The 22383-nt window shown below is 36.0% G+C and overlaps 1 protein-coding gene across 1 annotated transcript in view; it reads left to right on the forward strand.

The window, feature by feature from the left end:
* The window catches only part of ABCD2 (ATP binding cassette subfamily D member 2), a 65258-nt gene extending 43248 nt beyond the window's left edge, over positions 1–22010 (forward strand). The window contains exons 8-10 of the mRNA XM_035027909.1: positions 9193–9277; positions 15443–15568; positions 21065–22010. Of these exons, the coding sequence (XP_034883800.1) occupies positions 9193–9277; positions 15443–15568; positions 21065–21284 (431 nt within the window). The 3' untranslated portion in view covers positions 21285–22010. The remainder of the gene's footprint in view (positions 1–9192; positions 9278–15442; positions 15569–21064) is intronic.
* Positions 22011–22383: the final 373 nt, after the last annotated feature.

The raw sequence follows: 22383 nt of genomic DNA on the forward strand, positions 1-22383 counted from the left end.
ACCATAGCAACATTTTTTCCAGATATGTCTCCTGAGGCAAGGGAAATAAAAGCAAAAATAAACTGTTGGGACTACATCAAAATAAAAAGCTTTTGCAGACAGAAGACATGAACAGATATTTCTTCAAATAAGATATCCAGATGACCAAGAGACATATGAAAACATGTTCATCATCACTTACCATCAAGGAAATGCAAATCAGAACCACCAGGAGGTATCAACTCACACCTTCCAGAATGGCTAAAATCAACACAAAAAACAATCATTGGTGAGGATGTGGAGAAAAAGAAACCCTCTTGCACTGTTGGTGGGAATCCAAACCAGTGAAGCCACTCTGGGAAACAGTATGGAGTTTCCTCAAAAAGTTAAAAATAGAACTACCCTGTGATCCAGCAGTCACAGAGTAGTTTACCCAAAGAATACAAAAGCACTAATATGAAAGGATAGATGCACCCCTGTGTTTATAGCAGCATTATTTATAATAGCCAAGATATGCCAGCAGCCCAAGTGTGCATCTACTGATGAATAGATACAGAAGAGGTGGTATATCAATATACAGTGGAATATTACTCAGCCATAAAAAAGAATGAAATCTTGCCAATTGCAATGACATGGATGGAGCTAGAGAGTATTATGCTAAGCAAAATAAGTCAGTCAGAGAAAGACAAATACCATATGATTTCACTCATATGTGGAATTTAAGAAACAAAACCAATGAGCAAAGAGAAAAAGGAGAGAGACAAACCAAGAAATTGACTCTTTATTACAGAGAACAAACTGATGATTCCCAGAGGGGAGGGGAGCGGTAGGTTGGATTTAATAGGTGACAGGCAGTAAGGAGTGCACTTGTGATGAGCACCAGGTGTTGCATGGAAGTCTTGAATCACTATAATGTACAACTGAAACTAATATTACACTGTATGTGAACTAACTGGAATTAAAAACTTTTTAAAAAAGACTCTCTGTAGAGTATTTAGAACAATGGCACATAGTAAATGCATAAGAATTAGTAGCTAATGGCAATATTACTACTCATAATATTGATACTATGATATTTTATCTTTTTGTGATGATTAGTACTTGATATTTTGTATGGAAATTTCATATATATTATTTCATTTGATTCTTATAATCAGCAAATGATGCAGACAAGAGATGCATTATTCTGTTTATTTTTATGATATTTATAATCACGAGTCATAAATACTAAAAATATGGAAAGCAGATCATCATTTTTTTTTCCATATAGTCAGCTCCTTCCCAGTTTTAAAACACCAGGGCAGAATAAATGCTGCATGTTAATCTTGGGGAAATTATTTTGGGTAAATTTGAAATCCAATCATCTAAATAGAAATTTACAATAAACATGGGCCATTCTATTCTTTCAAAGTCATCAAAAAGTTTAAGAACTTCTTTAAAGAATGTTTCAACCTTAATAATGTAACAGTAATTGTTATGATTTACTGAGTGCTTACCTTGCAGAATACATTAAGCAATGTACATTGTCATCTTATTTAATATTTATAACTGTCTCATGATGTGGGTTTTAATAACCCCCTTTCACAGGTGAAATTCAGAAGTTTAGAAACTTCCCCAGGGGCCTACCACAAGTGTTATGACAGGGATTCAAATACAGATCTCACTTGAAAGTCAATGTTCTGTACTAGGCTATGCCACTGTGCTATGCTATCTACTAGCTTCTTAGACATGAATGAGAATAATTATATCCTTACACATAAAAAAGAAAATTCCAAGGAAGCCTACTCTCTACTCACTTAATCCTTAAAACATGAAACATGTTTCATGTTTTTAAGCAAAGCTGGAAAGCACCTAAATTTGCAAGGACATCACATACTTTAGAAGAAGCCTATTGAAGTTCTATTTAGACTAGCTAATACTTTGCTTAGAGAAATGCTTTGCTTTAGTTAAAGATGGAATTAAAAACTATGTTTCCGGGGGGAGGAGCAAGATGGTGGAGGAGTAGGAGACCTAAATTTTGTCTAGACCCAGGAATTCAGCTAGATAGGGATCAAACCATTCTGAACACCTACAAACTCAACAGGAGATCGAAGAAAAGAATAGCAGCAACTCTCTGAACAGAAAAGCGACCACTTTCTGGAAGGTAGGATATGCGGAGAAGTGAATCTGAGGCCATATTCAGGAAGATAGACGGCGGGGGAGGGGGCCTCCATCAGCCGCTACTGGCAAGTGATAGAGCAGCAGAGCACAAAATCGGACTTTTAGAAGTTGGTTCCGCTGAGGGACGTCGCTCCAGTGGCTAAGTGGGGGATGGAACCCTCGCTGGGACAGTGTGGTCTCAGGACCCTCGGGGTCACACAAAGACCAGGGGTGCCTGAGTGTGGCAGAGCTCCCAGGTATCAGAGCGGGGAAGCTGGCTGCAGAGACGGAGCCGAGGCACGGGTACTCAGCTTGGGGTTGCCATATACCATGATCTGTGGCACAGTCAGGCCACCACTCTTCCAGCAGGGACCCAGCAAGAGGCAGATCTGGGGAGATTCCCCTTCCCCCCACCCCAGGAGCAGCACGGGAGTGCACCGCCGGGATCTGCTGGGTTTGGAGACTCCAAACGGGGTCGTGAGCCAGAGATAGAAACGCTCAGTCACAGGCCGGGTGAGCATGGAGTGCAGCCGGAGACTGGTGAGACGGGAGAGATTGACTGCTTTTCTCTGGGGGCTCACTGAGGAGTGGGGCCCCAAGTTTTTGGCTCCTCCAGGGCAGAGATTGGGAGGCCGCCATTTTCACTCTTGTCCTCCAAAGCTGTACGGACAGCTTGCAGGAACAAAAGCTCCCGAGAGCAAACCCAAGCAGATTACTTAACCCAGACTGGCAAGGGCAGGCAATTCCGTCTCCAGCAAAGACATTTGAGAACCAGGGCAACAGGCCCCTCCCCCAGAAGATCAGCAAGCACAGCTGGCCAAGACCAAGTTTACCAATCAATGAGAACGGCAGAACTCCAGCACTAGGGGAATACTGCACATAGAATTCATGGCTTTTTTCCCATGATTCTTTAGTCTTTCAAAGTTAATTTTATAAATTTTCTTTTTCTATTTTTTTTGAATTTTTCTTTTTCCCTTTTTCAACCAACATCTTATCAATCCCTTTTTTAAAAATTCTTTTTTATTTTTCATTTTTAGAGTCATATTCTATCCCTTCATAGTAGTTAACCTTATTTTGGGTATATATAAGTTGTTATCTCTTTAAAATTTTGGGAAACAGTTTCTTCTAACAGACCAAAATATACCCTAAATATCTAGTGTATGGCTTTGTTCTAGTCTCCTGCCTGATCACATTCTCTCCCTTTTTATTTTTTTTTAAATCCTCTTCTTTCTTTTTTCAACCAACTCCTTATCAATTCCTTTTATAAAATCTTTTATAATTTTCATCTTTACAGTCATATTCCATCCCTTCATCGTATTAACTCTTATTTTTGTACATGTGTAAGTCTTTCTTTCTTTAAAATTTTGGGAGGCACTTTCTTCTAACCGACCAAAATACACCCAAAATCTAGTGCATGGCACTGATCTATGGAGCAGCCTGATCATATTTGCTCATATTCTGTTTTTTGTTTGTTTGTTTTTTATCTTTTTCTTTTCTTTTTTCTTCCTTTACCTTTCTTTTCCTCTGATTTCAGGTCTCTTCTGATTTGTTTAGTGTATATTTTTCTGGGGTTGTTTTACCCTGTTAGCATTTTGTTCTCTCATTCGTCTATTCTCCTCTGGACAAAATGACAAGATGGAAAAAATCACCTCAAAAAAAAGAACAAGAGGCAGTACCAACTGCCAGGGACCTAATCAATATGGAAATCAGTAATATGTCAGAACCAGAGTTCAGAATGACGATTTTAAAGATACTAGCTGGGCTTAAAAAAAGCATGGAAGATATTAGAGAAACTCTTTCTGGAGAAATAAAAGAACTAAAATCTAACCAAGTCAAAATCAAAAAGGCTATTAATGAGGTGCAATAAAAAATGGAGGCTCTAACTGCTAGAATCAATTAGGCAGAAGAGAGAATTAGTGATATAGAAGACCAAATGATGGAAAATAAAGAAGCTGAGAAAAAGAGAGATAAACAACTACTGGATCACGAGGGCAGAATTCGAGAGATAAGTGATAGCATAAGATGAAACAATATTAGAATAATTGGGATCCCAGAAGAAGAAGAAAGAGAGAGAGGGGCAGAAGGTATATTAGAGCAAATTATAGCAGAGAACTTCCCTAATTTGGGGAAGGAAACAGGCATCAAAATCCAGGAGGCACAGAGAACCCCCCTCAAAATCAATAAAAATAGGTCAACACTCCAACATCTAATAGTAGAACTGACAAGTCTCAGAGACAAAGAGAAAATCCTGAAAGCAGCTTGTGAGAAGAGATCTGTAACCTACAATGATAGAAATATTAGATCGGCAACAGACCTATCCACAGAGACCTAGCAGGCCAGAAAGTTTTTCTTTCTGGCCTGCCAGAAAGAAAGGACTGGCATGATATATTCAGAGCACTAAATGAAATATGCAGCCAAGAATACTATATCCAGCTAGGCTGTCATTGAAAATAGAAGGAGAGATAAAAAGCTTCCAGGACAAACAAAAACTAAAGGAATTTGCAAACACGAAACCAGCCCTACATGAAACATTGAAAGGGGTCCTCTAAGCAAAGAGAGAGCCTAAAAATAACATAGACCAGAAAGGAACAGAGACAATATACAGTAACAGTCACCTTACAGGCAATACAGTGGCAATAAATTCATATCTTTCAATAGTTACCCTGAATGTAAATAGGCTAAATGCCCCAATCCAAAGACACAGGCTATCAGATTGGATATAAAAAACAAGACCCCCATCAATATGCTGTCTGCAAGAGAATCATTTTAGACCCAAAGACACCCCCAGATTGAAAGTGAGGGGGTGGAAAACCATTTACCATGCTAATGGACACCAAAAGAAAGCTGGGGTGGCAATCCTTATATCAGACAAATTAGATTTTAAACCAGGACTATAATAAGAGATGAGGAAGGACATTATATTCTACTTAAAGGGTCTATCCAATAAGAAGATCTAGCAATTGTAAATATCTATGCCCCTAACATGGGAGCAGCCAATTATGTAAGCCAATTAATAACAAAAGCAAAGAAACACATCAACAATACAATAATAGTAGGGGACTTTAACACCCCCCTCACTGAAATGGACAGATCATCTAAGCAAAAGATCAACAAGGAAATAAAGACTTTAAATGACACACTGGACCAGATGGACTTCACAGATATATTCAGAACATTCCATCCCAAAGCAACAGAATACACATTCTTCTCTAGGGCCCATGGAACATTCTCCAGAATAGATCACATCCTGGGTCACAAATCAGGTCTCAACCGGTACCAAAAGATTGGGATCATTCCCTGCATATTTTCAGGCCACAGTGCTTTGAAACTAGAACTCAATCACAAGAGGAAAGTCGGAAAGAACTCAAATACATGGAGGCCAAAGAGCATCCTACTAAAGAATGAATGGGTCAACCAGGAAATTAAAGAAGAGTTAAAAAAAATTCATGGAAACAAATGAAAATGAAAACACAACTGTTCAAAATCTTTGGGATATAACAAAAGCAGTCCTAAGAGGAAAGTATATAGCAATACAAGCCTTTCTCAAGAAACAGGAAAGGTCTCAAATACACAGCCTAACCCTACACCTAAAGGAGCTGGATAAAGAACAGCAAAGAAAGCCTAAACTCAACAGGAGAAGAGAAATAATAAAGATCAGAGCAGAAATCAATGAAATAGAAACCAAAAGAATAGTAGAACAGATCAACGAAACTAGGAGCTGGTTCTTTGAAAGAATTAACAAGATTGATAAACCCCTGGCCAGCCTTATCAAAAAGAAAAGAGAAATGACCCAAATAAACAAAATCATGAATGAAAGAGGAGAGATCACAACCAACACCAAAGAAATACAAACAATTATAAGAACATATTATGAGCAACTCTATGCCAGCAAATTAGATAATCTGGAAGAAATGGATGCATGCCTAGAGATGTATCAACTACCAAAACTGAACCAGGAAGAAATAGAAAACCTGAACAGACCTATCACCACTAAGGAAATTGAAGCAGTCATCAGAAATCTCCCAACAAACAAAAGCCCAGGACCAGACGGCTTCCCAGGGGAGTTCTACTAAACACTTAAAGAAGAATTAATACCTATTCTTCTGAAACTGTTCCAAAAAATAGAAATGGAAGGAAAACTTCCAAACTCGTTTTATGAGGCCACCATTACCTTGATCCCAAAACCAGACAAATTCCACATCAAAAAGGAGAATTACAGACCAATAGCCTTGATGAACACAGATGCAAAAATTCTCACCAAAATACTAGCCAATATGATCCCACAGTACATTAAAAGGATTATTCACCATGACCAAGTGGGATTTATCCTGGGCTGCAAGGTTGGTTCAACACCCGCAAATCAATCAATGTGATACAATACATTCATAAAAGAAAGAACAAGAACCATATAATCCTCTCAATAGATGCAGAAAAAGCATTTGACAAAGTACAGCATCCTTTCTTGATCAAAACTCTTCCGAGTGTAGGCATAGAGGGTACATACCTCAATATCATAAAAACCATCTATGAAAAACCCAAAGAGAATATCATTCTCAATGGGGAAAAGCTTTCCCCCTAAGGTCAGGAACACGGCAGGGATGTCCACTATCACCACTGCTATTCAACACAGTATTAGAAGGGTATGTGCTGTGGTGAGCGCTGTGAATTGTGTAAGACTGTTGAATCACAGACCTGTACCTCTGAAACAAATAATACATTATATGTTAAAAAAAAGAAGATAGTAGGAAGGGAAAAATGAAGGGGAGGAAATCAGAGGGGGAGACCAACCATGAAAGACTATGGAGTCTGAGAAACAAACTGAGGGTTCTAGAGGGGAGGGGGGTGGGGGATGGGTTAGCCCAGTGATGGGTATTAAGGAGGGCACATACTGCATGGAGCACTGGGTGTTATACACAAACAATGAATCATGGAACACTACATCAAAAACTAATGATGTGATGTATGGTGATTAACATAACATAATAAAATAAAATTTAAAGAAAATTAAAAAAATAAAAAGTATGTTTCATTCTATGAAAGAGGTTACAAAATAGACAGGAGTAAAAGTGTTAACAAATGTTAACATGAACTAGAGCATTATGTACATCTCAAGGAAGCAGGAAAAATATTTTCTTTGCTGGCCTCGGCTCACTAAATCATCATCAGAGGTGAAATTATAACTCAGAGTTTTGATTTATATGTTCTATGATCAAGCAATATTGCCTACTAAAACTTTTGGGTTTAGTGGAACAGAGGACATGATTTTATTTAAATATGTAAAGCTAAAGTTTCCTTTGACCCAAATACTTTTCTCTTGTGCTTTCTCAGTTGGCAGGGGGAAAAAAAAATTAAGCCCAGACTATTTCTCCATTGTGTAGCAATCTGAACTTATTTTTCAAATCCTTGCTTATGTTTCATAAATGCTATAAAATTCAGTTATAGAGAAAAATTGTATTTCAACAGTTTTCACTAGAAGCAAGAACTTTAAACCAGATGACATTTTGAGATTTTTTTCCTAATATAAAATTGTAAGGATATGTTTTTAAATGAACAGAAAATTCCTGGAATTTCACTCAAGAAAATGAACAGTGGTACCCACTGGGGAATATTATTAAGAAATAGGGAAAATCTTTTCAACCTAGTGCATAAAAAACAACAAAGACTCTACTTCCTATTTTCTTTCCCTTTGTCCAAGTTTATTTAGAAAGTTTAATAAAGGTGAAAATTTAGTTGAGGGATAAGGAATAGGGCAAAGAGCCTGAATTTTTTCCAAATGGGAGAATTAAGCCTTGAATACTTGGGATTTGGAATTGTTGTCCTGAGTGTATGTGTCAAGTTTTGGCAGTCATTTTGCTCTTTGAAAATCAGACTTTGCCTACTCTGATCTATTTTCTGATATTCCCACAGATAAATATTTGATATGGCCCTATCTCTCATAGGCCTCATGGTTTTGTTTTTGCGTAAGCTTTTCTTGTTACAAAATACAGCCATAAAAATAATAAAAATCATCAAATTTTCAAATATAAAAATGCATAATTGAGAAAGTAAAAGTCTCATCATTCCATTCCTGGAGGGGTTTGTGGTGTGTGTGTGTTTATAGAAATGCAATCATAATTTATATAAATGTATATGCATGTATATATCTACACACACACAAAATTCTGCAGCTTGGTTTTTCATATAAAAAAATATTCCAGTACATTTCTACATCAGTATGCATATATGTAACCGATTTTAAAAATAGAAGCCTTACTTTTTATATAAATACCAACAGAAAGTCAGTAGTTAAGATGTTGTGAGAGATGGTGTGAAGGTAGACCTACATATAAATCTTAGCTCTGATCTCTAGCTGTGCAAACTTAGACTTGTCAACTACTCTGTGGATTTCAATTTACCCACTTATAAAATGCAACCAGTAAGATCTAGTTCAAAAGGTTGTGGAATAGATGATGAGAAAACTCATATAAAGTACCAGGCACATGGAAGCCATTTAAGTTAGTTTCTGTCTTACTCTTCGTAGACTTTGCAATAGGCCTGTGCAAATTGTTGGTCTTTTCTCCTATCATCCTCCAAAATAAGCATAAGTATACCAACTTTTTAGAGATATTCAGAAACAAATTTTAAAAGTGTCCGTATTTGGAATTCTTAGAACATGTTTTATCAGTATAAGAAATTATTACCATTAAAAAATATGAAATCCAGGGTGCCTGGGTAGCTCAGTTGTTAAGTGTCTGCCTTTGGCTCAGGTCATGATCCCAGAGTCCTAGGATCGAGCCCCGCATTGGGCTCTCTGCTCAGCCGGAAGCCTGCTTCTCTCTTTCCCACTCCCCCTGCATGTGTTCCCTCTCTCACTGTCTCTCTCTCTGTCAAATGAATGAATAAAATCTTTAAAAAAATAAAAAAAAATATGAAATCTAAAACAAAATGCTTATAAATGAGGCCCTCTAGTTTATCCAAGCATATGTTCTGTAAAATACGAGGTCCTTTGTGTCAATAATTTAAACTTGCCAGGGTAAAAACAGTAACGATTAAACAAATGCCTTATAAAAATATATATTGTTATATGTTTTTAAGGATGGGATGCTGTTATGGACTGGAAAGATGTTCTGTCAGGAGGGGAAAAGCAAAGAATGGGCATGGCTCGCATGTTTTATCACAGGTAAGTATGCCATCGTTGTAACTAAAAAAAATCTTTGGACAGGATTCTATGTCCTCATCTTTAGTTTAAAAATATCTTCCTGGGGAATGGAGGGGTGGGCAAAATGGGTGAAAGAGAGTGGGAGATACAGGCTTCCAGTTATGGAATGAATAAATTACAGAAAAAAGGCACAGCATAAGGAATATAGTCAGTGACATTGTAATAGTGTTGTCTGGTGACAGACGCAGCTACATTTGCGGTGAACATAGCCTAATGTATAAACTTGTCCAATCACTGTTGTATACCTGAAACTAATGTAACACTGTGTGTCAACTATACTCAAATAAAAAAGAAAGAAAAAAGGAAAAACAAATGCTTAGAATTTACAGGTTTAATTTTCTTGTTATTTTTTTTCATGTGTTGGAAATCTCCCAGTCTTTTTTTCTATTTCTTAGGTTGAGTAATGTTAGATGACAAAATTAAATTTTCACATATCCTAAGTTTGAAAAGATTATTACTAATTTTAAAATGTGATGAATACATAACTACTATTATATTGTGAACACAGTAGGTAGGCATTCAATACTACTTCTGAATTAAATTATTAAATTCAAACTAAATTAACTTTTCAAGCACTCAGTAGTCTTTTAAGCTCAGTAGTGCTCTCCTCCTTAAAAATCAGACACTTATCTAATGCAAAAAGGAACCAACCAGCATAGGTCTTAATAGACTCAGAAAAAGAGAGATACAGCAAATAATTTCTCTTGATAAAACTTTTCTCTCTGCAATCAGCTTCATAGCCTTTTTTTTTTTTTAAAGATTTTTATTTATTTATTCATGAGAGACAGAGAGAGAGAGAGAGAGAGAGGCAGAGGGAGAAGCAGGCTCCCAAGGAGCAAAGAGCCCGATGCGGGACTCGATCCCAGGACCCTGGGATCATGACCTGAGCCAAAGGCAGACGCTTAACCATCTGAGCCACTCAGGCGCCCCAGTTTCATAGCCTTTTGAGGTTCAAGGATACCAAGCACAAGAGGCTGGAAAGAAATATTAAACCTATTCTGAAATATTCTTCTTATCTGTCCTATTCTTTTCTGAAAAAGATCTCTCTCTGCCTCTGTCTCTTTCTCTTAATCTTAGGCCTCTGGCAATGAGAATCAGAGTTGTATGCAAAGCAGGAGGAAATCAGGAATTATGTGACTCAGTGTTAATAACCATCTTAGGGAGAAAAGGACCAAGAGTTATGTACATGAATGCCTAAATGGCACAGTTTATTGTTGTAAACTGGGGCAGATGTGACATTCTGAAGGAGTTGCAGTAGAAGCAGTAATACTTTTGTAGGGAACTTTAAAAAACTGATAAAAGGAGCAAAAAATATATATATATATCATGGAAGCCTCATTAAATACTTAGCAACCAGTTAGCCCACACTTAGCGATCAGTTGGCTATCAATTTTTTAAAAAAACTTTTATTGGGGCGCTTTGTGGCTCAGTCAGTTAAGTGGTTGCCTTTGGCTCAGGTCATGACCCCAGGGTCTTGGGATGGAGTCCCGCATGGAGGCCTGTGTTGGGCTCCTTGCTCAGGAAGCAGGCTCCTTGCTCAGCGGGGAGCCTGCTTCTCCCCCTCCCTCTGTCTGCCTGCCACTCCCCCTGCTTGTGCTCTCTTTCACACTATCTCTCTCTCTGTGTCAAATAAATAAATAAAAAATCTTTAAAAAAATTAAAAAATTAAAAAACCTTTTATTATGGAAAAAACATCAAAACTCCATCAAAGAGAAAATTGTAAGTTGAATCCCACATTCCCACCACACTGATTCACCAAGTGCAACATTTTACCACACTTAATTTATCTATTTTTATTTTTAATTCTGAAGTGTTTTAAAGCAAATCCCAAATATCATGGCATTTTTTCCTAAAAACTGTGGCATCAAGAAAATATAAGAATATTTTCTTACATAATAACTACCTTATAATCATAACTAATAAAATTGATAAAAATTAAAGTCGTCTAATACCAGGCTCATATTCAAAGTTTCACTAATTGTCTCAAAAATATTTTTTATAGTTGATTTGTTCAAACATATTGAATTTTATTGTTATATCTTTTAATCATTTTTAAACTAAGGTCTCTGCTACTCCGTGTCCCACCACCACTCACCCTCCAATCTTGTATGTCATTGATTTGCTAAAGAAATAGGATTAGAGATAGAGAACAAACTGAGGGTTGATGGAGGGAAGTGATGGGAGAGGAGCTAGATGGGTGATGGGTATCATCACTTGTGATGAGCTGAATGTTGTATGTAAATGATGAATCACTGAATTCTACTCCCAAAACCAATATTGAGCTGTATGTTAACTAACTAGAATTTAAATAAAAAAATAAAAGAAGATATAAGAAAAAAAAAAAGAAATAGGGTTAGTTGTCCCATAAGAATATTCCTCATTCTAGATCTGATTACTTCCTCATGGAATCTTTTACCTCTTTCTTTAATCTCCTATTTTTCTTATAAACTAGAAATTAGAGCTAAAAGCTTAATTATATTTTAGTTTAGCCTTTTTAATAAGAATATAACATATATTTATCATTGAAAAAGGAACATATTTAAATAATTTTATTAAAATATAATTATATGTACATTTCATGAAAGTAGAAAATTTAGATAAGTAAAAAAAAATCTATTTTCTCATTACCTATGTTAAATAACAAAAATTCAGGTAAATTTTAAAGAAACAATTGGCTTTATTGAACAATTCATGAATAAGACAGCATCCCATCTAGCAAGTAGAGAGGAGCTCCAGAGGGCTACAGAAAGGGAATAGTTTTTAAAAGTAGGACAAGGAAGTCATGAACAAACTCACCTCTTACAGGGAGTCTAAAGGGTCTTAATTAGGTGGATTACCTCACCAATGCTGACCAGGAAATTCTAGACTGACCAGTTCAGATTACATTCCTGGAGAAGGTTGAACCTGCAATTAGGTTGGATATTAAGCCCCAGTTTGGTGACATGGACCTAGCACAAGTGACTCTATTTTGGGCCTGTATGTAGTATCTAGCTAGAGTTTTTTAATAAGAAAAAATATTGTATTAATAACATGGTATTTGGAAATTAAGAAACAAAACAGATGAACCTAGGGGAAGGGAAGGAAAAATAAAATAAGATAAAACAGAGAGGGAGGCAAACCATAAAAGACTCTCAACTACAGGGAACAAACAGAGTTGCTAGAGGGGATGTGGGTGGGGGGATGGGGTAACTGGGTGATGGGCATTTGGGAGGGCACTTGATGGAATGAGCACTGGGTGTGATGTGCAACTGATGAAGCACTAAATTCTACCCCTGAATCTAATAATACACTATATGTTAACTAAGTTACATTTAAATAAAAAAATTAAAAGAAAAAGAAAAAAATAACATGGTATTTATAATAATGTGCATGGTTAGCTCAAGAATATGGCAAGCTAATTTGCATTGACATGGATGGAGCTAGAGAGTATTATGCTAAGCAAAATAAGTCAGTCCAAGAAAGACAAGTATCATATTGATTTCACTCATGTGGAATTTAAGAAACAAAACACTGGGTGATGGGCATTAAGGAGGGCATGTGATGTGATGAGCACTGGGTGTTATATGCAACTAATCAATAACTGAACTCTATACCTGAAACTAATGATGTACTATATATTGGTTAATTAAATTTAAATAATAATAATAAAAAAAGAAACAAAACAGATGAGCAAAGGGAAAAAAAGAGAGAAAAAGAGGCAAATCAAGAAAGAGATTCTTAACTATAGAGAACAAAGTGATGGTTACCAGAGGGGAGGTAGGTGGGGGGATGGGTGAAATAGGTGAAGGGGATTAAGGAGGACATTTATTGTGATGAGCACCAGGTGATGTATGTAAGTGTTGAATCACTACATTGTACACCTGAAACTAATATCACACTGTATGTTAACTAACTAGAATTTAAATAAAAACTTTTAAAAATGAATATGGCAAGCTAAAAAATTACAAACCAAAATTTGCTAACTCAGAATTTTTAGTGCAGTGTATTTTAGAATGCCCCTTTCTCAGATGATGTGGTGAGATTCAAGAGTAAACTTTACTGTTTGACATTTATGACCAGCTGTTAACCCACTATCCCCTGAATCTGTTTGAGCCTTGTCCATAAATATTCAGTAATATGATCACCAGCATAGTGGGTGAAATATAATATGATGGAATGTAAAATGCGATGATAAATTTCTCACTGTGTTGGTGTGTTAATAAAATAAACCCTGTAACAAAGAGCAAGAGGCATTAATCTCAACCCAAAGAGATTTTTAAGTACTTGTAACTTGAAATAAATAGTTGATACTTGGTATCTAAAATATTTTGGATACAATGTGAGATTAAATAAATATCAAGTTACAAGCATACCAATAGAAAGAAAATTTAGTGACCTATAGAGAGATCCGTGAAGATGAGCAACACACACACACACACACACACACACACACACACACACCCCAGTTCCGCCAAGAAAACAAAGGAACAAAAGTATGGAATCTATCTTGCATCTGCTAGCTTAAGGATTACCATGACAACTGAGTGTAAGATATATACTTTATTTCTAATTCTAAGATGGCATCTCTTCTCTGTTTAGCTCAAAGCACTCTGAAAAATGATACAGTATAATAAATAACTAAATTACTAGAAAGAGATTTACACAGAAAAAGAAAAATTTATCTCAGATTGCTCTCTTTTATTCTTCCTTTTCTTCTCCCTTTTTTCTACTTAAAAAAAATTATACACAAAATAGTAACCAACTCTGAGACAAAGAAGTAGTGCTTAATAGTTAATCAGAACAGTAACCAAAAGCCAACCAGCACTATTTCTGTTGATGTTATGGGGAATCTCCAGTGATCTTTCATTTCTTTGCGTGGAGAGCAGTTATTAAAGTCAAACGGGGTGTTAAAGATATCTTGACTCCTGCATCTATTAGCCTTGACTATCCTCCCTGGAATAGGTAACAGGATCCTACCAGTAAATAAATCCACCTTATAAAAACAATTTAAAGTGCTAAATAAGTATGGTGAAGGAGAAGTTATTACTGGCTTTAATGTTTACCTTTTCATTGTCATTTATTTTTAAAGATCAGAGTATCTTCATGGAGGAAATTGTCTTGGTAAATACTTGATACTGATTTTCAGCTCTGAAATAAATAATAGATGACACTGCATGTGTTGACCTTTCGTCCTATTAACAAAGCTAAGTCATGTTGCTGAGTACCGAATACGTACCTAAAGTCCAGATAGGCTTGAACGAAGAGAGGGAAAGGAAAAAAGAAAGATAAGAGCAGGGGGGCTTAGAAGAAAGGAAGAGAATAAACAGAAGGAAATGGTAGCAAACGTTAGATGCCTCTGACAGTAGTGGAAAGTCATTTCCAAAGTAAAAATCGAACTAGAAAAATAACTTAGTATAATCAGAAAAAATATATACCGATTTTTTCCCCTTAAGAATTTGATTGCAAAGCATGGTCTCAATGTTACCAGGTTAAATGCCCACTCTAAATTTGTCAGATTAGGCACACTACCTTTTGCAGAATCTTGCAGCAACGAAATTCCGTTAATCATGCTTTGGTACTTACATTGTTGATAAAGTTATCTTCTCAATAAATCTTTGCTAACAGGGCTTTTGGCCTGTTTGATAAGTAGCTACTGTAATGTATTTTTCATGTAATTAGTCAGAACCTGTCACCAGGAATGAACTTGCCTTCTGTGGGAAAATGCACTCAGTGACCTGCCTCATCTTTCCTATGTCTCATACCCATGATTCACCCATCTGCATAACAATAAAGCTTATTGTATAGCGAGCGGGCATCAGGAAATCTATTTAAAATTGCAGAAGAATATAATATTCTAATCCAAAGAGGGAGGATGACTGCTCTTTTGCTTTATCATTTATGACCTTTAATAATGTGATATACTCTTTTGCTCCTTTTAAGTTAACATTGTGGGGCACCTGGCTGGCTCAGTCGGTAGAGCATGTGACTCCTGATCTTGGGGTTGTGAGTTCAAGCTCTCACGTTGGGTGTAGAGCGTACTTAAAAAAATAAATTAATGAAGTTAACGTTGCAACTCATATTGTCCATGTAAAGATTTATAATTCGAATGGGAAAATCTTTCATTTATTTGTGTTTATTTTTTTCAAGACCAAAATACGCATTGCTGGATGAATGTACCAGTGCTGTCAGCATTGATGTTGAAGGAAAGATATTTCAGGCTGCAAAAGGAGCTGGAATTTCCTTACTATCTATAACACACAGGCCTTCTCTGTGGTGAGTGTTCCCAATGTTAATTTGCGATAGACGGTTTTTCTTTACAATTCTCAGAGGATAACTTTGCCTAAACTTTCACTATAGAGCATAGGATATTTCACTTATTTTCTACCCATATTTCTGTTAAATTGAACACTGGTAGTGTAGATACCCTAAACCTAACATTGTAAGATTAATGTGCTATTTGAAAATGGTTATCGGGCGCCTGGGTGGCTCAGTCGTTAAGCGTCTGCCTTCAGTTCAGGTCATGATCCCAGGGTCCTGGGATCGAGTCCCACATCGGGCTCCCTGCTCGGCAAGAAGCCTGCTTCTCCCTCTCCCATTCCCCCTGCTTGTGTTACTGCTCTTGCTATCTCTCTCTCTGTCAAATAAATAAATAAAATCTTTAAAAAAAAAAAGAAAAAAAAAAGAAAATGGTTATCACATTCCAATAATTCTGAAAAGAAATAGAAAAATCCAGTGATTTTTTTTTAACTGAAAATATTCATAATGCATATCACGTACAGGGAAAAATATATTTATGTAATTTTATATCATCTTTTTAGCCCCTTTTACAAAATCCAGGAAAAAGAATTCCACAATTTAATATTCTCCCAAATGGAGAAAACACAGGGGGAGGACAAAGCTTTTTGGGGGAAGGGTTTTGTTTTAAGGAAAAATGAATGAAAATATTTTCTAAATAACAGCTCATTAAACTCAATGGGATTTCCCCTATTTTAAAAAAAATGAGGGGCGCCTGGGTGGCTCAGTCGTTAAGCGTCTGCCTTCGGCTCAGGTCATGATCACAGGGTCCTGGGATCGAGTCCCACATCGGGCTCCCTGCTCAGCGGGAAGCCTGCTTCTTCCTCTCCCACTACCCCTGCTTGTGTTCCCTCTCTCGCTGTCTCTCTCTCTGTCAAAATAAATAAATAAAATCTTTAAAAAAAAATGATAACACTATTTTTACCATTCCCCTACTTTTGTACTGATTCATCGCCATAATAATAGTTGCTGTTGCAGATTCAGCACCTATTCTGTTCCAGGTTCATTTTATTTTAAGTCGCATAACAACACTATATTGAGTATAGGTAGTCTAATTATTCCCATTTTACAGATGAAGAAACTGAGAACTAGAAAAATGAGGAAAGTAACTTCCATGATTACACTCTCTATACTATAGTATGCTGCTCTTCTTATTATAAGGAACTCAAAATGCACCGTATATGTAAGCCATAAAAACACTTGTTCATTCATAGTATACTCCACTACTTGGATATTTCTGTTTCATCAATCAAAATCTTTTCTTTTGGTATATTAGTAACTACAGTGGACTCTATACGCATTAGCCTCCTATTTTCCAAGGGACAGAAAGGACTGCTCCCCTCTCTGTAGCAGGTGGCTAATCACATTCTATGCCAAAGCTGTCGTCATGTACGTGACTTCCAACCTAGGCTGAGTAACAAGCTTTATTGGAATTAATCCTGGAAGCCCTTCTAGACTTTTCACTGTATTGATAATGTTTACTTTAAAATTATGAGTTAACTGAGTGTGCAGTTCAGATCAGGCTCTCATTGTTCAACATTCTTTGATTCTGTGTTCTACTTCTATTGAGACGATAATAATCTATTTTCACTCTTCATTTAAACATTCAAATTTTTCAAAATTTTTTCCCTCAGGTGACCTGAAAATAGAACATTTCATGAAGTGACCTTTTCTTTAGAACTTTGTGGTTTGTCTCTTTGTCATTAAGCACTAACTGGCATCTGGAGTGATAAGAGCCTGACTTACTAATCTCTCCAGAAGCAGTCTGGATCTAGTCCAGGATGAGTACATGGCAATAAGTGTGATTCCTCTGACTTTTCCCTTGATAAAAACCAACAGGAACTGGACTTTCACGACACATGACATTTGTCTATAAATCCCTGAATCAGTGATGACATAGAACCACGCCAGAACTCTTGAGCCCTTTCTGGTATGGACTTGTCATTTCCAGACATCCTTCCTAATTGATCACATGTTGGGATAACATGGAGTTATGTCTTAGTTCTGGTGCTTTTTCTGACTTTATCAATGGATTTATTATCCTATTATGTCATTCAGTTCCTTATTCAAGTAGCCTAAAGAGTCATTGGAAGCATGTTCAGCCATTTTTTTTCTCAATTGAAGGAACAAATGGGTTTTTATTGTTGTTGTGTTTTTAAAGATTTTATTTAGAGCAATGTTATGGTCACAGAAATATTGAGAGGAAGGAACAGAAATATCCCATATACTCTGCCCCCATACATGCATAGCCGTATTATCAACATTCTCCACTAGAGTGATACATTTGTTACAACGATGAACCTACACTGACCCATCATTATGACCCAAAGTCCATAATTTACATTAGGGTTCACTCTTGGTGGTGTACAATCTATGTGTTTGGACAAATTTATAGTTGCATATATCCATCCTTACAGTATTGTACAGAGTATTTTTACTGTTCTAAAAATTCTCTGTGCTCTTCCTATTCATTCCTCCCTTCCCTCAAGCCATAGAAACCACTATCTTTAAGGTCTCCATAATTTTTCAGAATGTCATATAGCTGGAATCATATAGTATGTAGCCTTTTCAGTTTGGCTTCTTCACTTAGTAATATTCATTTAAATTTTCTCCATGTCTTTTCATGGCTCAATAGCTCATTTCTTTTTAGCACTGAATAATATTCCATTGTTTAGATGTAAACAGTTTATTTATCCATTCACCTACTAAAGGACATCTTGGTCGCTTCCAGTTTGGGCAATTATAAATAAATCTGCTAGAAACATTCATATAAAGGTTTTTGGGTAGACACAAGTTTTCTCAACTCCTTTGGGTAAATATCAAGGAGTGCAATTTGCTGGATCATATGGTAAGAGTATGTTTAGTTTTTTAATAAACTGCAAAATTGTCTACCCAAGTGGCTGTACCATTTTGCAATCCCACCAACAATGAATGAGAGTTTCTGCTGCTCCACGGCCTTGTGGGCATTTGGTGTTATCAGTGTACTGGATGTTTGGCCATTTTAATAGGTGTATACAGGACAAATGAATTTTAAAGCAAATAACAAAATCTGTAATTTTATGCCTTTTAACAAGAAAAATGTTTTTAATTGCAGCTATTCATAGTATATTTTCCCATAAAACTAAAAGTCATGTTACTTCTGCATTATGAATTAATTTAGACGTTGTAGGTTGAAGAGACCCATCGTTTCTGATTAGCCTTTCTTCCTAGATGAAATTCTTATTTTCCCTGAAAAGATTTCAGAAGAGAGAAAAAAATGTATTATATTTTCCCCATGACAGCAAAGGGGTAATTGTTGATTGTAAAGATTAAAATCAATATCAGTATACAAAGAGCTCAACAATTATAGAACCTTATTAAATTATTTGATTCCTGGATAGAATTATAGCTTTATACCTACCACTTTCCTAAGCTTGATCCTATTAGTGCAGGAAGTCTACAGATTATTTCCAACGAGCCTCAGTTAATAGTTTCCTTTAAAATCCTCTAAGGCAAACCCTGAAATATTATTTTAGTCCATTATATATAACATACCTCTGAATCTCAGGTCATGAAGCACCCATACATTTTCTTCCTCCCATGTAGAAATCAAATAATGTTGTGGGACTGGAGCGACGAGCCAAACCTTCATTATACATTGAAGACAGGAGTTGCCCAAGATCAGAACTACTGCATTCTAAAATTGCTCCCAGTTGTAATCCAACATTAGGAAAGCCCAAGAATATTAAAAACAAGATCATTCATCTCTATCATATGTTATCAAAAACATGAACTTTCAACCTTCAGCTTGAGAGTGATTTTTACTCTTTTAGACACAGTTTAACACAGGTTAGTTTCCCCATCTTACAGCATGATCCATCCAATCAAAATGAGATGAAACCAGAGGTTTTTCAGTTGATGAATAGATAAACAAAGTATGTAAAATCATGCAGTGGAATATTATTCAGCCATAAAAATGAAGGAAATACTAATACATGCTACAACTAGATGAACTTTGAAATCATTTTAAGTGAAAGAAGTTAGTCACAAAAAGCCACATATTATATGATTACAGTATATGAAATGCCCAGAATAGACAAATCCAGAGAGACAGAAAGGAAACTGATGATTGGCAGGGGCTGAGTGGTGGTGGTGGTGGGGGGAGGGTAGGGACTGCTAATAGGTATGGGGTTTCTTTTGGGGATAAAGAAAATATTCTGGAATTGGATAATAGTGATGGTTACATGAGCTTGTGAATCAAATAAGAATCACTGAATTTTACACTTAAAAGAATAAGTTTATGGCATGTGAATTATATCTTGTTTAAAAAAGGAAGTAAATCTACTTGAAATAACCCCACTGATCATAGTAAATAATGACAGATGAGAGCTTAAAAGGGATCAAGAAGCAAGAAAAACTGGATGCCTGGGTGGCTCAGTTGGTTAAGCAACTGCCTTCGGCTCAGGTCATGATCCTGGAGTCCCAGGATCGAGTCTCGCATTGGGCTCCCTGCTTGGCAGGGAGTCTGCTTTGCCCTCTGACCCTCCCCCCTCTCATGTGCTCTCTCTCTCATTCTCTCTCTCTCAAATAAATAAATAAAATCTTAAAAAAAAAAAAAAGAAGCAAGAAAAACTATAAGGAAAAGACAGGAAAACTGGGGACACATAGGAACATGGGCCACTTCAGCATAGTGACAAAATGGAGGGGCTCAACCATGCAAGGCCAACTCTGCTAGCATTACTCTCTCCACACATTCCCCACAAATCCCAGAAACCAGAGTGACTTTAGCCTCTCTTCAGGACTAGATGGATTGTCTCTTGTCTCATCAACAAAATAATCTCTATGCCTGTCTGAAATTTCTAATTATGAACCAGAGCCATGAGAAAGTAGATTAAATTATATGAAGGCATGGAAGTATCTTTAAAAGATTTTTATCAAAGAGTTTATTTTTAAAAAGTGTTTTAAAACTTTTTTTTTTAAATATGCTCCACACTCTGCATGGTACTCACAACCCCGAGATCAAGACCCAAACTTAGATCAAGAGTCTGACGCTCAACTGACTGAGCCACCCAGTCACCCTTTGTATTTCCTTTATTTTTCTTAGATTGTTTTTTCCTGTATAACCTCTAAAGTTTTTACTTTCTTTCCTCAGCTTCCTTTCCTTATTCCCATTCTAACTAAGCTTTGATATTTATTCAGGAGTCATAGTGGGTTTGAAGATAAATTAAATAGATAGAAACAGCATGTCTTCCTTAGTACTTCATGTACATTCAGAATATAAAAGAAGTTTAATATAAGCAATAGAATTTCCAAGAGATCAATGACTTCTGGAGTTAAAAAAAATCACAATATTCAACCTCTTGAGGGATTCTTGAAAATCAAATGTAAAATAGGCACCTTACTTAAAATTTGCCTTTGAATATCAACTGGAATGATAAACCTAAAATGGCTTTTCACAATTATTGCTAATAATATTATTTCATTTTAATTATGCAGGAAATACCACACTCATTTATTACAGTTTGATGGCGAAGGAGGTTGGCGCTTTGAACAATTGGATACTGCTATCCGTTTAACACTGAGTGAAGAAAAACAAAAGCTAGAAGCTCAGCTAGCTGGAATTCCCAAAATGCAACAGAGACTCAATGAACTATGTAAAATTTTGGGAGAAGACTCAGTGCTGAAAACAATAACAAATGAAGATGAGACATCCTAATTTGTTTTGACATGTTTTAAAAGTTACTTTTTAGGTAAAGACTCAAAGACAGTCTGTTACAGTGCATGCATTGTGTTTAAGCTAAGCACAAAGAAAATAAGGAAGTAAGAAGTGTTTTATAAAATTTTAGCATCAAGGAAATATATGATCTGACTTTTCAGAAGAAAATAAACAGATGCGTTATGTGAGATTAGTCATTTTGGCTTATACTAATTCTTAGTGAAGGCATAATTCACCTGTCAAACAGGATTTTCTAGGTGAATTTATGAAGAATACCAGATTTACCATGTGTATGTGATGTGCCTGAAGTTCTTAACAAACATGGAAGATATCTTGAGGATGGAACAACTTAAGAACAGTATATGGTTTGAAACCAGGTGCATAAAATTAGAAGTTTGAGTAACATTTCAGTCCACTTATGGTTATTCGGTTTAATAGGTAGAATTCATGTTCATCATTACTCGTGATCAACGAAACCCTGTATACAAAATAGCTGACAGCTTAATAAATAATTTCAATATGAAAAAAATTATTTTAATGGCAGTGGTTGAAAGAAAGAAGCATGGCTAAAGATGTATAAAATGCCATATTTTTAAATTTTAGATCTTGAACATCTTACTATGAGCACATAACAAATTAGTTTTAATGAGAATCTTACATATTTGTTAATAAACTCATTCATTTTAAGAAGCGAATTGCCAATACAGAAAAGGAGTATCCAAACAATGTATGTCTCAGCCTGTTACTTTGCTTGGCAGCATTATTTACTGCAACTTCTGTCCAGAAATACTCAGCTTGTTTTTGTGCTCAAAGGAGGAGTCCACCACATTTTTAAATAGCAGTGCTATAATAGAATATAGGGATTCTCAAAATCACAGTAGTAATAACGTACAATGAAAAAGCACTTTATAATTTACAATCCTCATTTATATAATTTCATTTTAATTCTTATGGCAATCTTTTGAGGGAACTATTATTTACCTCACTCGCTTTTGAGAAAATTGACACTCAGACTTGCCTTAATTATGCAATTTATTTAGGGACAGATCCAAGGATCAAATGAAGTTCTCCTGATTCCTTGATCCAGTGCTATTTCTAC

The sequence above is a fragment of the Mirounga leonina genome, unplaced genomic scaffold (assembly GCF_011800145.1).
Source record: "Mirounga leonina isolate KUSES-001 unplaced genomic scaffold, KU_Mleo_1.0 Mir_201, whole genome shotgun sequence".
NCBI classification, from domain to species: Eukaryota; Metazoa; Chordata; class Mammalia; order Carnivora; family Phocidae; genus Mirounga; species Mirounga leonina.